The following is a 17,351-nucleotide window of genomic DNA, read 5'->3' as shown; positions in this document are numbered from 1 at the left end:
TGCAGCAAATAAGATCTTTGGCAAACACACATTTATGGTACTTACACGTTTTGTTCAGCAGGATAACCGACATATATTAACACAAATGTTGTGATATTTGAAGTGAAAATGCAATCCAGAAGTCAAATGCTGTTAGGCTATTAACGAACTACGTCATGGTCACATGTCTTCACTTCACCAAAGAAAAGCTAAAGGCAGCTTATGTTTGTGTGATGACGTTTTGTTACAATCATTCAGTCACTTGTTAGCAACTGCTGTTTTTATGACACATAGAAGCTTCAGACCAGGGTGGAATTGAGTGCTAGCTTTTGGTGGGACTTCTGAAAGACCACTCAAATGTCCCTGATTAAAGTATCAAGTGTGCCAGTTTGTTTGATTTCTGGCCCTTAACAGCAGTGTCAGTGCTCACGGATTAGAAGGGTGTGGCCCCACAGCTGTAGCCAACTGAGTAATCAAGTCGTCTTTATAAACCAGCATTTACTTCAAGCCTCAGCTTCAGCATCAAGCGGAGACGGACAAGATATAAAAGTCAAGTGGAAGGCGAAATGGAAGTGAATTAAACATTGTCTTGGCTTTGGATAACAGCGTCAGCTATATGAACATGATGCAGTGTCAATCAAATTCACAAATTGTAATAATAAAGAATAAAGAATACTAGATCTAATCTAATCCAATTAAATGTAGGCAATACAAATGCAATGTATTTACTGACGTATTTTATGTTAAGAAACATGAAAATCTCTAAAGCCGATAATCACAGACCTTATTTTAGGCATCTAACCAAACACATGTTACACGACTCATTCCTGCACCACTCTATAACACCAGCTCAAGTATGAGGCTGTGCTCTTACCATGGCAGTGATTTCATTGAGGCTCTGGAGGTACTCCACTATCCGGCTCTTGTGTGCCGGCTCCACCCGGGCGAAGCAGCGCACCGTCCTGCAGGCCTGGCGCTGCAGGTGGGGGGGCAGCTCGTCAAACTCCCTCCCTGTGAGGCCCCCATTGATCCCCAAGCCCTCCTGCTCCTCCTCCTGTTCTGTGATGATGCCCACCCTCCGACAGATAGACAGGGCTGTGCCTTTGTTGTCGCCTGGAAAGAAATGAATCATCAGCTAATCGTGTTAACACTTCATCCGTTTGATGCAAGAAGCCTTCTACCTAAACTAAAGGAAGTGAAACCCCAAGCTGACAAAGACTAAGCAGCAGTGTACTCTGCAATTGTATTATATACATTATGTATTCATTGTTTTCTGCCAATTACTAAATACTCATTGCTTTCCAGTGCTCATATTCACCATACAGTGCCAAACTGCACATCTCAGCAAGTTCATTGTCTATCTTTTTTAAGATTCAAAATACAGATGTTTTAGTTTTCTATAAACAGATTATCTGGTGCTTTCTAACAAGATGCTAGTTAAGCAACTTCACCTTTGTTTGGGTTCATTTTGAATGAAGTACAAGGAACAATGTCATCATTCTGTCAAAGCGCTTTCATATCTTCTCATTTGGGTTATACTCTCATATTCATTACCATTGATACATATTCTGTCAATTGCACATACTTATTGTATTCTCATAAGTTACATCATAATCACAGCATATGGAGTCATGTCAGATCCCTTTTGTTTAAGTTCTAAGGTCACTGCTTACATGTTTGGCTTTTCTGTTAGCTCTTCAGGTCCCTGCTGTCAATTCGCCATAGCTGGCTAGAGCCTATACATTTTCATTATTGTAAATATGAAGCTTAATCCTAGTGAAATGGTATATTGTCCAATGTTCAAATACCAAGTGAAAATGTACATTGTAGAGTATTCAAATGTATTCAGTATTCTCTTAATATTGTGTATTATATGGATACTCTAGTGATATATGTATTTTCTATTGCAATTGTATTATATATTTGTATCTTATTCTATCTTTTAAATGTTTTTAACTCACGTGTAATGCTTGACACTGCTGCTGTGACTAAATCATTTCCCAATTTGGGATGAATAAAGTATCTGTCTATCTGTTTATAAAATGTTACGTTTACTAGTTGTTGTGCACATATAGAGTACATTTAGATGTGTGTGTGGGTGTGTGTGTTACCTGTGATCATGATGACCCTGATGCCAGCCTGCCGACACATTCGGACCGCAGAGAGCACCTCTTTCCTGGGGGGGTCCAACATGCCCACACAGCCCACAAAGGTCAGGTCCGACTGGGAGAGAGAAGAGAGGGGGGGCTAGTTTAGATAGAGTAACTTGAAAATACTATCCAGTTTACAATTCCCATTCGGCACATACATGTCAGTACATTAAGTGTTTGATATATTTATACAAAAATGACCAACATCACCTCGTAGTCAGCAAAGGTAGCGGAGTTCTCCACGTTGAGGCCTTTGATGTCAGGGGGTGTGTCCCTGGTTGCCATGGCGAGGCAACGCAGCGTGTCTCTGCCTGCTCCCCACTCCCGCACAGTGGACAGGATCTGCTCTCGGACCGCGGCGCTCAAAGGCACACGACAGGAAGCGCCGACCCGGATAAAGTTACAGCGCTCCAGAACGCTCTCTGGAGCTCCCTGCAGACAGGGGGGGGGGGGGGGGGGGGGGGGGGGGGGGCGATTAGACACTGCAGGGAATATGACGTGAGAGACGTTTTATAGGAGTTCTTGAAACACACCTTGACGAACATCTTGGCTCCAGAGGCGGACCTGATGTGTTTATTGGATGAACAGAAGACAGACATGGACTTCCTGTCTCTGGAGAACTCCAGCGTCAGCTCCTTCTTCATCAGCTGCTTTATGACCTGAAAACAACAACAACACAACTTTAACATGTACACTTGGTACAGTACAGTGAGCTTTCCTGGAAGAACATACACATATCAGCTAATCTTTCCCGTGAGAAAGGTGTATAAATATTGTAATTATTAATGTGTAGACTTCTAAAGTTATTAACCCTTCTATTGTCTTCGTTCCCCCCCCCTTACTTTGGTGTTCGTGGTCAAATTTGACCGGTCCTGTTTTAACTGCTATTACATTAACACAAAAACCATTAATCATCACCACATTTCATTTAACACCCTTTCAAACTGTACATATTGTATCAGACTACTGGTATACATGAAAAACTGCAGTACATATACAAAGAATAGACATTGAACATGTATTGCGTGTGCCAGGTGTGATCCATGTGGGGGGAGGGGCACATAAGAGCGGGAAATGTGTCAAATTGTTCTGTGTGTGTGTGTGTGTGTGTGTTTGTGTGCCAGGTGTGATTCACATGGGGGGGATGGGCACATAACGGGGGGGGGGGACACATCTAAAGTATGTGTGTGTGTGTGTATTTGTGTGTGCAAGGTGTGATTCACATGGGGGGATGGGCACATAAGGGGGGGGACACATCTAAGGCCCCGGCTCCACGGGAACGCATACGGCAAAACGCATAGGAGTAACGCAAACGCAAACGCCAAAAAGCTTCCGTCCCCACGCAATATACACCGAATTGTGTCAAGCTACACGAGACAGCTCCATTTACATCCAACCGCTGGAAAAGCTGCAGTACATATGCCGAGCCTGTACGTGGCGCTGTAACTTCCTCCACAAAAGCAGCGAAGAAGAATGGTTGTCATGGCTGCACTTCTGTTTATTCTCCACGGTGGGGGCCGAGGGATCCGGGCAGAGTTTTTTGCCGGTCAGCGTGTGTTAAAGTTTAAATCTTCCGGACAAAATTATAAAAGTGCCGGTCAAAGGTCTTCTTTGTTATTTATTGAGCTTTAAAACAAATGAATAACGACTCTATATAATGATATATAATAATAAAATATACGGAGCCTCTCTTTTTCCTCTCTTCTGACAGCGTCAGTGTCTGTCTCATGCAGCAGCTGATCCAGTAATGAGTGACCCGACAGTAAAAATAAACATATTTATAACTAGTTTAGTTTGAGAGGTAATTAAAATAGCTAAGGGTGATGATCTGACTTGAAGTGTGTGTTTTGCTCCCGCTGCATCACAGCGGGAGGAGCTGCGTGTCTCCGTCCTGTCAGATTAGACTTCACTCGCGTTTATGTCCATATCGAGATAAAGATAAATAATCTGAATTCAGTGTGCAGTGTACTTTTGCGGGGGTGAGCAACAGAGGTGGGGAGAGGCGGGGCTATTGCGTCGTCATTATCAGAAACGGATGACCGTATAGAGGCTACCACACGGCCCCGTTGGACCCCCCAGAGCGCTCCGTTCCCAGATCTATCCACCTTTGGACCCGTTGTCGTTTGCAGGGTCTGTTTCTACCGTTCCGTTACGGCGTGGTCGAGCTTAAAGGGCTATACGCATGAGAAATATGCGGATACAACCAGTTTTCGTTCCCGTGGAGCCTAGGCCTAAAGTATGTGTGTGTGTGTGTGTATTTGTGTGTGTGTGTGTGTGTGTGTGTATGTGTGTGTGTGTGTGTGTGTGTGTGTGTGTGTGTGTGTGTGTGTGTGTGTGTGTGTGTGTGTGTGTGTGTGTGTGTGTGTGTGTGTGTGTTCTTACCCTGCCGGGAACACCATGGGTGTTACAAAGTTGACTAAATCATCCAAAATTCAATGAAAGTGGTGATCAGCCATTGTATATGTTCAAATGTCTGCTGTGAAGGATATCATAAAGCCTTAATGCAATCGAATGTAAAACAAAAAAGTTATGATTGATGAAAGTAGTAAATCGGTCAGATTTGACCCGAAGACAACAGGAGGGTTAATGGGGTGTACTTTTTCTATTTGTTTTGTTTATCCAAAGCTCAAATCTGCTATATATGAACATTTTATGACTGCTATTGCTTCTTGGCACCTTTAAGATGAGATCAAATAAGATAAATAATCTTTATTAGTCCAACAACAGGGAAAGTTGATGTGTTACACCAGCGAAGGGTTAGGATGTGCAACAACAACACAAAGTAATAAAAAGCAAGATATAATAAATGTGTAAATAATACTGAAATATATGAAACAAGTTAGCAGTTCAGAATATATCACACAGACTAAAGTATGCATTTAAAGGATCCTACCTAACTAATAAAGTAATGATAAGATAGAGGTTAGAATATTTCTGTTACTAACCATATGTGACCTGCTCTATCGAAATCAGTGGCATTGACCCGAAGACACATTTTGAGTTGTATACACTGTTGGAAAGAGGAGATTCCTAGCTTTCTAATGATATCAGGATTGTTGTTGTACTCCAAATATTAAGCAAAATATGTCACATTATATAATGACTGTCACCGAGTCATGATTTTGAGAAAAAGGCCCTCAAAGTTTCCTCTTCTCTGGAATCCATCGATCTGATTGATTATTAGCGGAGCAAATGATCAAAATAGTCCGGAGGGAAAATATTTCCGTTTGGATTACTGGTCTGGGGGAAGCTCGCGAGTGTGTGTGTGTGCATGTGTGTGTGTGTTTGTGTATTTTTGCGTTTGTGTGTATTGTGTTTGTTTCCCGGGGAAAACACTCACGAGAAACACCGGCTGTTGTTATGCCTGCTGTGACGTTAAATGACTCCGTTCTCCGCTTGTAATTATGCCGTTACAAGCTTCAAAGTTGTATTTATCATCTAAATTTGCCGAAACAAGTTTAATATTCTGAAAGCCAAGACTTTGTTTAATTGAAATCAGATGAAAACAAACTGTAACGGACCCTGCCGTGTTATCTATGATTACTATATGCCTTACATTCATAATTTCAGCCGGAGGGAGGGGAAGCAGCGCTGAGGAAGTGAGAGCTGTCATCTTCCCTTCACAAGCTTCACAAATGTATTTATCGTGTGATTTTGGAAATAAAAGTTTCATATTCTGAAAGCCAAGACTTTGTTTATTTAAAATCAAACAAAACACCTGAACCCCGAAAAAATAGTTTTTTACGCAAATCCACGTTTATTTTGAAATGAGCCGTTGCGACTTCCGACTGATTTCGATAGAGCGGGTCACATATGTATACATTTATAAAGTGTTCTTTTAAGCAATTTTGCAGACTATTTAGGATGGCTTATGTAACAAACCATTTTCCGGAAGAAGTTACCAAAGACAATGTGCTGGAGATTATTTGCAACTTTGGAAAATCTAGAAATGAAAACACTGAATGTTTGCTGCAGGTCTGTGTGTGGCCTACAGAATGTGAAACTAGAGTTCACGGGTCAACACGCAGAACATTCGCTTCATGTCTCTGAGGAAACAAGGAATATGTGAGAGGAGATGCATTGATATTTCTGAGGTCAGAAGGAAGGATCAATATGTCATTTTCACCAGCATCACTTGAAATGTACAGACACACTTACTGAGCAGCAGGCTGTAGCTCTCTCTGTAGGGCAGAGTCCTCTCAGCTCAGTGTCGAACACGTTCATCTTCTCCACCAGACAGATGAGCGCCGTCTCTGTGGCCTCCCCAACCTTCTCAAACACACCCTTAGACTGACACACACACACACAGTGGTTTTAGTATGCCGTTTTTACTTTGTAAGTGGTAACACATAACCAGTTTAAGGTAAATCTCTGCAGTCATGTCTTACCTCGTTGAAGTCCAGTGACGAGTCATTGCACAGAGCACAGATGGAGGCTAGCTCCACCAGGCCTTCATACTGACTGCACTTCACAACTGAGCCATCCTTATACCTGCAGAGACAGCAGAAAGAGGGAGGGGATGAACACAAATGGTAAGGATAAGGAAGGGGAGATAAATTGAAGGCTCTTTTAATCCATATGAATAATTCACAGACTGCCAGGGGTTAATGGCTAAGTATTAAAGGTTAAAGACACTCACACTTCCCCTTCAGGGGCGTAAGTAGATCCAGTCACTGTGAACTCGTTCAGGCTGCAGCGCTCCCCTGACACACTGTCTACTACAAACATCTAAACACACACATTTGCAAACACATGCAGAAAAACAATGCAGTAGTTGATTAGTTCCATAGTATTAGAAGACAAATGAAGGTTAGGTCCACATTCCAACAGGACATTTTACACTCGGGCAACTTCTGAAATATATATTATATAGCGATACTTATTTTCATCTCTTTTCTAATAGCAGAAATTCTCAGATAAAAGATAAAAGCTTTCAAATATCTGTGGCCACCAAATACAGAGAGGGTGGGAAACATTGAAGGGGATTGGGGATTTAGGATAAAGTCAATGTTAACAGGCCCGATTCCATCAGTTCAACAATCATTCATTATTTCCAATTGCTTTTACTTTGCTGATTTTCCATTTGGTTTTAAGATACTGTTGATGCAACTGTTTCACAAAATGTTCTGTTGTAGTGGGCTTTAATGTAAAATATCTGTCAAATGTAGTGTTGCAGTAGGCTTTTGCCTCCTTTTAGTGCCCCCCCCCAGCTTATTAGCAACCAGCCTTTATTTGACTGCTTCTGTAACTTAAATATTGGCTTTTACAAGATCATTTAGGGTATATGCTTTACTTATGTAAGATTAAAAATGTGTTAACCTAAATGTAGTATTATAGTCATTAGTTTTATATAGTACACTACTTTTTGTATATAAAATCATTAAAACTCTGTGGCCTTCTTTGGATACTCCTTCATGTTTAACTGATCAATGCCACCATGCCATGATGTGATGATGTGTGTGTGTGTGTGTGTGTGTGTGTGTGTGTGTGTGTGTGTGTGTGTGTGTGTGTGTGTCTGTGTGTGTGTGTGTGTGTGTGTGTGTGTGTGTGTGTGTGTGTGTGTGTGTGTGTGTGTGTGTGTGTGTGTGTCTGTGTGTGTGTGTGTGTGTGTGTGTGTGTGTTCTTACCCTGCACACGGACATCTGGTTGGTGGTCAGTGTTCCTGTCTTGTCAGAGCAGATGACAGAGGTGCAGCCCAGCGTCTCCACTGACGGCAGGCTGCGCACAATGGCGTTCTTCCTGGCCATCCTCCTGGTGCCCAGAGCCAGGCAGGTAGTGATGACGGCTGGGAGGCCTGATGGAGAGAACGAGAAGCAGACCATGGCCATGAGAAGGCTTTCTTTAAGAGAGGAAAAGAGTCTAAACAGCTTCATTGTCTTTTTTCTAGTGTTGTCGTTTGGTTAAAAAACGTAATTTTGTGAATTGTAATAATAATCTAGTACAATACTAGTATTAACATTTATTTTCTGTTTTGCGGTAAGATAAATCATTTTTTGTTGACTGAAAAATGTGCATGAATTTCACCTAATTAGCAGACAACAGCTGCAAAGCTACACACTGAAAGCTTTCCTGTAAAGTAACATCTCACCCAGATTAGTTTGACAGGGAGTAAGCGTATTTAAGAAAGCGAACGGTCCTTTTTCCAGCTTGTTACCAATTTTCCGACACTTAACTAAAGCATGGACAAAGCCGCTGCCACACAGGGCCTGTTCTCTCTGCTGCTATCATAATGCCAGTCCATATCTTTTCATACAGTGAGGACCCTGTCCTCTATCTCCCACTCCTCAACTAAAGCGAACCATCTCATTTGCAATTTAAAAGTGAATTTTCTGTTCGGAACAGATAGGGATATCACCTCACTCATCCTGTTATCTGGTTGCCATGTATCACAGGAGTGAAAATCAGTGCTGGAATGAAGGGAGGAAGTTGGGGTCAAACTTGGTAATGTGACTGATTCAGACACTTTGATTTAACACGTTTCCTTTTTCAGATAAACAGTGAGCGTTAATGCATTATCGTTGACAGCCCTTCTTTTTCGTGTCAGGCATTGCCAGGCTTCATTGTTGGGTTGTAGGTGACTTACTCAATGGCACATGTAAGGTTATTTAGAGTGAGAGGAGAAAGATGCACCATGCCTATTTGTCCTTGCACTGACAGTGTAAAAACATGAGTAAGAAGTGATGTTTCTGCATTGATAGATATTAATGTTTGACCTTCTGGTATGGCAGCCACAGCCAGAGCCACAGCGATCTTGAAATAGTACACAGCTCCTCTCAGCCAGCTGCCTCCATGGACCGGGTCGTTGAAGTGTCCCACATTGATGGCCCACACCGCCACACAGATCACACTGATGACCTGCAGGGGAACAGAGAAAGATATATCATTTTCTCTAGTTGACAATGTATCACAATAAATGATAACGTTTGCCTTGGGTCCTTGCCTTAGACAGCTGTTCTCCAAACTGGTCTAGTTTCTGTTGCAGGGGGGTCCTCTCAGGCTCAGTGGCAGCCATCTCATCTCGGATTTTCCCAATCTCTGTCTGCACCCCTGTTGCCACGGCAACCCCAATGGCACGGCCCGCTGCAATGTTGGTTCCCTGGGCAAAGATCATGATCTTTACTGTGAAACTTGTTCTCAAAAGAGTTTTCAGCATTGAGCAGTTTCATAGATTTTATTCATTCTCATGTAGCTACATTTAAAAATGACTGCATATCTACATTATTACAGAATACACTGATTTCTGTGATATCAGAGGAACGGAATTAAGAACAAGTTCATTTTAGCTTAATAATGTAATGATAAGAAGCTTAATGACATTACTAATTAGTTATTCAACTGGCATTGTTTTGCTTTCAAACTAAACTAAGATTTACCCCAATTTACAATAAAAACATGGGTGGTGCCCCAAAGTATTTCATTCTGTTACCCAATATAAAACTGTAAAAGTGTTTCTGATAGTTGGCGTTAAGTGCCATCAAAACCTACACTCTACACCAAAGGTATGTATTTCTGATTCATTATTTGGAGCAATTGGTTATTCATTATTACAAATATGCTACAAGCTATTAAGATACTTATTCTAAATGCTGGTAACTAGGGTCAACAGTGACCTCTAAGCGGACAGTTATATATATAATAAGCAATGTTGAGTGCTCCAGCTGTAGCGGGCAGCATATACGATATGAAACTAGGAAACCTAGCACATCCTCTGGTACCTTAGTAGTAAGGCTCAAATTAGGAAAAGGAAAAACTAGCATGGCCTTATTCACAGGGCTCCGTGGACTTTTCAACTTAAGAGATCTGGCTGAATTGAGTTTTGACTGATCTCCCCTTTACTGTTATGTGTATGTATGTTGTTGTGGGGACTCACAGAGAAGAGCATGTTCTTCTTGTCCTGGTTGACGGCTCGGGGGTCTGGGACAGGGTCTGTGTGTTTGAGAACAGACACAGACTCCCCCGTCAGGATGGACTGGTCCACCCTCAGAGTCGTGGAGCAGATGGAGGTCAGCCGGATGTCAGCCGGGACCTTATCCCCAACTGCAAGGAAATAAACAGATAATCATTTCATTTTTTCATTACATTTAGATTAGGACTATTGTGGGTTTTAATTCAACACTGTATATTAACTTCGCTTCCTAAACGATGAGTGGTGAAGAAGGGTGCCTCTTAAAAATCCAAGCGGGAGAAACTGTACAGTTACTCTTTATATAATCATTTAAAAAAACTTGAAAGTGGAAAATATTGCAATACTGCTTGTCTTTCCTTCCCACTCTACTATCTCCACATAATAACATAATAAAAGAGCTCTACAGGCCAAGACACCAAGGTGACCTCAAATGTTTATATATCATATATTAATTGTACAAAACAAAATAGAAATAGCTAATTGTTTGTTTTTCTCACACTCACTGTCAGCAGTAATCTGACTGCTTCATGTGGGTAAGTACAGCATGTGCAACCCAGGATTCTTATTTGTTGCGCTTGTTTTACAGTGAAGGAGCAATCTCTGAGACATTCACATTTCAAGTGTCTTTCCTTCATCCTTCAGCTTAATGTTAGGGGTCACAAGGGTAACATGCTTGGGTGTACAAAGAGAACTGGATACAGCATTGAACATTCTTTTTGGGCCCATATTACATCACATGACTGACACAGAAGTTGTAGTTCAACTGTTTGGTCACTTCAAAAACGTGGCCAGCTCACTTCCTGTGGGCTTGGTAACACTTGACAAAGTTAAAATCAATTATTTAATGAGGTTAACACATCTTACAATGTATCCATAAGTCAAAGGACTTGTAGAAATGTTCTCATGAGTACATGTGAGCGTCTTGCATATAAACAGGGAAACGTAGATTGCTTGGTCTCCAGGTTTGCTCGATGCAGCTTTCCTGATACTGCTCATCCAAACTAATGAACTCGACACTGGGCTTCCTTATGTGTTTGGCAATACACACGTTAGGTGTGCAGTTCAATGAATGGTTGTGGAGAAATTGAACCGACTACCATTTTGGTAAGATGTCTGCTTTATGCAATAATGACAGATGGCTTCACATGGAAGTTTAGAATTCTTTGTCCTAAGAGCACAGCCTTTCATAAACTGTTTATAATAAGTGTTTATATGTGAGTCAGAGAAACTCAGAGAGAGAAAAGAAGAAGGAGAGGCTGCACTGACACGTTAGCCTTTGCTTCCTTTCCACTTTGACTAGTTTTCCTGAGACATAATCAAAGCACTACAAGGAAACATGTGCCAGGTTAGAGAGCACTGAAACATTTACTAGAGCAGAAATATTCGTACCTTCGTAAGTCAAATGTATTAATTTGTAATGCAGACAGATTGCTAAAAAAAGACACTCAGTTGTTATTTAATAATTGAAAAGCGCTTTCACTATTTTATCAATGCTTGAGTGAAAATCCTCTGACTATCTTTTTCATAATAATGATGAATACAGGTATTTAAGATAACCCTAATTAAATAATAAGTACTGGCAGCGTAGTCAAAAAGTCCTATTTAACCCTCTATATTATTGTGTTGGGCTAAAAACAGCAGTAAGAGAATAGAACCGTGAGTCACATTAAACACAGCCACAGCTCTGATTAATGTCACCGAGTTCCCATGCCCTTGAAGTCCAATACTTTCACTACACACACACACACACACACACACACACACACACACACACACACACACACACACACACACACACACACACACACACACACACACACACACACACACACACACACACACACACACACACACACACACACACACACACACACACACACACACACACACACACCACACACACACACACACAACCCCGTGTCCTCTCTCTGAGCAGCCTGAAATAGCAGTGAGTATCTGGAGGATTCTTTTCTTACTGGGTCAAGATAAAATGGTGTGTGTGATCATACAAATGTTCATACAACCCAGCTGAATTGATTTGTGGATCTGTGGATACAGCTGTGTTCCTCTACTGTAATATGGAATATCACATTCTTAACATCCAAAAAAGCCTGAGCACTTCCTATTTACCCTGGCAGTAACAAGGACCTTAAACGTCTACATGCACTCTAACACTCGAGGAAAACATTTCGGCACTCCAGAAGCACTCCGAGTGGATGAAACAGGTTTACACAGAATACCATTAAATTAGATGTCAACATATCATTAACATACTATTGAAATAAGGAAGAAATTATAATTTCTTGTCATTCATTTGAGCATTCGTGAATCCATATTACAAAGGCTTCTGAGATCAAATATTTTCCGTGAGGGCCTTGTGCACCTCTCACTGGGTTTCCATGACGATAACAGCCAGAGGAGAGGGCAGAGATGTGAGCCAGGAATGACTAAACAAAGACGCATTGTGTAAACAGCATGCAGTGCAAGCGCATTGGTAGTGTGTAAAAACATGAAGGGGCTTTTTTAAATATACTTGTTATTTTCCTCTTAACTGCAGGTTTCTGCAAGATTCAAGGTAATATTACAACTTTTTAATAATAGCACATGGGATCTAATTTAATACATTTCACAATCATACCATCCAAAGTATGAAAGAATGATGAAAATCGAAAGGGACGTGTCCTAGAATTTCACATCAATAAATAACAATTTATTTAGTACTTCACCGCAGTATGTAAAATAATTTGTAATAATATAATTAATTTAATTAAAGTAATGACCCAGAGGGGCAGCATACAATTAAAAGATGGATTAACCAATGAAAAGTTATTTATTTGCATTTCCTAGCTAATTTGGCACATTTTATTTGAGTTATGGCACATTTATTCTAATCAATTTCAGCCACAGCATGCGACTGTTTTCAATACAAAAAACATTGATAAACCCACTGGTCACTTCCTGTCTTGCAAGCTAAAGAGACAGATTTTCAATAGCTGATGTAGAACAAAATATTAAGACAGCTCCAAATGAGTGCTATTCAAGGTTGGAGTATTGGACGAATATATGGGCTTTGGCGATCGAGTACATCGCAAATGATTTACACCGGCACTTTTATATTTAACTCTGTAATGTAGGAGTTTATGTTGACCAAATTAGAGTAGATCAACCAAACTCCTAATATATAGTCTTTGACACATACAATCACACACACCTGCATGCATATATTGGGAATTGCCTGTTGGTTGGCAGACATTGGCTCATTGAAAAATATGCACTTAATATTTTTCACAAGCCTAGTACTAATGAAACCTCATTATTTACACCGCATGCAGTGTAAATAGGCTATTGTATGCTATAACAACTAAATAAGGCAAAAACATATTTGTATTGTGAGTCACCATGTTTAAGATTTCTTCTGCTCGTACTACTGACTAAGAAATACATAACTGAAGCTGAAATGTCTTCTAATATTCTGCACCTGTACGATGCCACTAATACAGTCCAACAATGACAGCCCTGCACTAACGTCTGTGTAGCTCATTATGTTGTGCAGGTGTGGTATTACCTTGCCTTATATTGAAAGGGGTTTCTAAAGTTTTGTTCACATGGACCTCATCTTAGAATAACATGCGTTCAGAATATGTGGTTACAGTAAGAACATGGACATTGTGGTCAATTTTGTATCAGCTGTATGCTTTACGAAAGGTGTCTTGGAATAGCACCTTCACTAGTCATGCTAATTGTGTGTCCCAATGTGAAGTATGGCAAAACTCAGTGCACTACGAGTACCCTGTTGCACTCCTAAAGGTCAAAATGTTTGATGTAAGACGCAGGACACTTCCTGCACTCGACAACCACCATCTTGGCTACATCATGAAAGTTACAAAACTGTTGAACACAGCACTATATATCAGTATTGTGTTTTTCTTTATTAAATAGTGAAATAGTTTTTCTTTATTAAATAGTGAAACATGTATATATTTTATTGATATAGTTGTTGAAAGAGGCCTGTGTCAATTCGATTTGGTTAATTGAGCAGTCTGTAATGATTTGATACAGAACAATAATGTTGCTATCTAGCTAGCTAACAGTCGCGATCAACACTTCCGGCCAGGGCACAGCAGCTGTGTGCGATTTGAGACACACTACACAGTGGACATTCACACAGTGAATGCCCAGTGATTGCACAGTATGCAGTGTATTGAGGGTGACATACTGTAATGTGTCCAAATTCAGACACAGCAACGGGTTCTGAGAGAAATGTTCCATGCAAACATTTTCACATTGACAATGAAAATCAATACAGCTAGAACAGAATATTACATTGCATTCAGCTGACGCTTTTATCCAAAGCGACTTACAATAAGTGCATTCGACCAAGAAGATACAAACTTGAAGAAAACAGAATCATATAAGTACATCAGGTTTCATAGAGCCAAAACATTTCAAGTGCTACTCAACTGGCTTTAGATAAGCCAGTCCTTTGTTAGTATATAAGTGCTTTGTTGAAAGATGTGTAGGCTTTCTCAGGGTTCCTGCAGGTTTCGCCAACTCAAATTTAAGACTTTTTAAGACCTTTTTAAGACCACTTTGAATAGAATTTAAGACCTATTTCACGGCAAGAAAGTATGAAGGAAAATTGCTATGAAAGAAGAAATACGTCCCATAATTACTTACAAAGTAAATGTATTGTTCAACATAAGAACACTGAACATAACAGCATAACAGTACAGAACTGTGTTAGCCAAAAAGTATGTTTTTAAGGCCTTAAATTCAGATGATCAAATTTAAGACTTTTTAAGACCCGCGGGAACCCTGCTTTCTGCTGTCCTGATGTCAATGGGGAGCTCATTCCACCATTTTGGAGCCGGGATAGCAAACCGACTTGTTGTTGCTGATGGGAACTTGGGTCCCCCTCAAAGTGCTGGTGCAGCGAGCCGTTTGGCTGATGCAGAGCGGAGTGCACGTGCTGGGTGTATGGTTTAACCATGTCCTGGATGTAGGAAGGGCCAGATCCATTCACAGCATGGTACGCAAGTACCAGTGTCTTGAAGTGGATTCTAGCAGTTACTGGAAGCCAGTGAAGGGAGCGGAGGAGCGGCGTGGTGTGAGAAAATGTTGGAAGGTTGAAGACCAGACGAGCCGCTGCATTCTGGATGAGCTGCAGAGGTGGGATGGCACATGCAGGTAGACCAGCCAGGAGGGAGTTGCAGTAGTCTAGGCGTGAGATGACGAGAGCCTGGACCAGAAGTTGCGTCGCTTTCTGGGTCAGGAGGGGACGTATCCTCCTGATGTTGTAAAGAGTGTATCTGCAGCAGCGGGTTGTAGCAGCGATGTTTGCAGTGAAGGACAGGTTGTTATCTAGGGTCACACCCAGATTCCTTGCAGTCTGAGTCGGGGAAACAACAGAATGTTGATTGTTAGGTCAAGAGTGGGACAATCTTTTCCAGGAAGGAAAAGCAGTTCAGTCTTGCCAAGGTTGAGCTTGAGGTGGTGAGCAGACATCCACTGAGAGATGTCTGCTTGACAAGCAGAGATGCGTGCGACGACCTGGGTCTCTGAGCGGGGAAAAGACAGAATTAATTGGGTGTCGTCAGCGTAGCAGTGGTATGAAAAACCATGCGGGCTAATGACCGATCCGAGCGAGTTTGTGTACAGAGAGAAGAGGAGGGGACCAAGGACAGAGCCCTGAGGGACCCCTGTAGTTAATTGACAAGGGTTGGACTCGGACCCTCTCCAAGTTACCCTGTAGGTGCGGTCTTTGAGGTATGAGGTGAGGAGGGAAAGAGCCTGAAACTCCAAGTTCTTGGAGAGTGCGAAGGAGGATCTGATGGTTCATGTTTATAACATCAGACGGGTTGAGAGTGGGTTTCTTTAGGAGAGGGTTTACTCTTGCCTCCTTGAGAGTGTTTGGAAAGTGACCAGAAGTTAGAGAAGTGTTGATGAAATGGGAGAGAAACTGTAGAATATCAGGAGCAATAGTCTGAAGGAGGTTTGAGGGGATAGGGTCCAGAGGACAAGTGGTAGGACGGGCAGAGGTAATGAGGGTAAGAACCTCACTTGGAGAGAGAGGGGAAAAGGAGGTTAGTGTGTGGGTGAAAGGAGGGTCAGGTGACCCAGCGGTGAGTAAAGGTGAGTCGGAAAAAGAAGAGCGAATATCATCAACCTTTTTTTCAAAGTAGTTAACAAAGTCGCTTGGCAGAAGGGAGGGGGAAGGGGCTTTGGGGGGTTCGAGGAGGGTGGAGAAGATAGAAAATAGTTTTTGGGGATTGGAATAGGAAGAATGGATCTTATCTTGAAAGAAAGTGCTTTTTGCCTGAGAGATCGAAGAAGAGAAAGAGGAGAGGAGAGCCTGATAGGTTAGGAGGTTGTCAGGGTGTTTGGATTTCCACCCTTTCCGCTCAGCTGCCCGAAGGATGGTTCTATTAGCACGCAGTGCGTCATTTAGCCAGGGAGCAGGAGGGGACTGACGAGCCTGCCGAGATGTGAGAGGACAGAGAGAGTCCAGAGAGGATGAAAGAGTGGAGAGGAGAGTTTCTGCAGCAGAGTTTGGAGGCAGGAGTTGGAACGAGTCAGAGGAAGGGAGGGCTGAGAGCACCAATGAGGTAAGAGTAGAGGGGGAGAGGGAACGAAGGTTACGGCGGACAGGTGCAGAATTAGAAGAGATTAGTTTGTTATGTTTGGAAAGGGGTAGAGAGAATGAAATGAAGAAGTGATCAGATGTGTGAAGCGGGTTTACAGAGAGGTTAGAAGTAGTGCAGTTCCTTGAGAATATGAGATCAAGGACATTGCCAGCTTTATGAGTTTGTGGGGATGGAGACAGTGAGAAAGCAAAGGCGGTTAAAAGAGATGTTAGTTCCGATATCTTCCCTGTCTGGAGGTTGAAGTCTCCGAGAAGTACAGTGGGAGGGCCAGTTTCAGGGATGTGTGAGAGGAGATTATCTAACTCCTCCAAGAAGTCTCCCAAGGCGCCTGGTGGACGGTATAGAACAACAATGGTTAATTGTATAGGATGGGTTACAGTAACGGCGTGGAATTCAAAGATGGAAGGAGTGAAGTTAGGTAGTTGGTAGAGGGAAAAGCTCCATTTGGGAGAGAGCAGGAGACCAGTGCCATCTCCTCTGCCTGTGGGTCTGGGTATATGGGTGAAGGAATATGCTGTGGAGAGAGCTGCTGGGGTGGATGTGTTGGATGGAGTAATCCAGGTCTCAGTGAGAGCAAGGAAATTCAGAGACTGCAGGGAAGCGTAGCCAGAGATGAAGTCAGCCTTAGGAACAGCTGACTGGCAATTCCACAAGCCACCTGTAACTAGATGT

General features: G+C 41.9%; 1 protein-coding gene across 1 annotated transcript in view; it reads right to left on the bottom strand.

The window, feature by feature from the left end:
- The window catches only part of si:dkey-28b4.8 (sarcoplasmic/endoplasmic reticulum calcium ATPase 2), a 30,472-nt gene that overhangs the window by 7,924 nt on the left and 5,197 nt on the right, over positions 1-17,351 (bottom strand). Inside the window, exons 7-17 of the mRNA XM_034129664.1 lie at positions 10,000-10,166; positions 9,070-9,225; positions 8,843-8,984; positions 7,757-7,923; positions 6,769-6,857; positions 6,518-6,620; positions 6,288-6,419; positions 2,663-2,788; positions 2,340-2,561; positions 2,091-2,202; positions 854-1,092 (exon numbers count right to left, since the gene is read on the bottom strand). Of these exons, the coding sequence (XP_033985555.1) occupies positions 854-1,092; positions 2,091-2,202; positions 2,340-2,561; positions 2,663-2,788; positions 6,288-6,419; positions 6,518-6,620; positions 6,769-6,857; positions 7,757-7,923; positions 8,843-8,984; positions 9,070-9,225; positions 10,000-10,166 (1,655 nt within the window). The remainder of the gene's footprint in view (positions 1-853; positions 1,093-2,090; positions 2,203-2,339; positions 2,562-2,662; positions 2,789-6,287; positions 6,420-6,517; positions 6,621-6,768; positions 6,858-7,756; positions 7,924-8,842; positions 8,985-9,069; positions 9,226-9,999; positions 10,167-17,351) is intronic.

Source organism: Trematomus bernacchii, unplaced genomic scaffold (assembly GCF_902827165.1).
Source record: "Trematomus bernacchii unplaced genomic scaffold, fTreBer1.1, whole genome shotgun sequence".
Classification (NCBI taxonomy): domain Eukaryota; kingdom Metazoa; phylum Chordata; class Actinopteri; order Perciformes; family Nototheniidae; genus Trematomus; species Trematomus bernacchii.
This window is presented reverse-complemented; position numbering and strand designations above follow the sequence as displayed.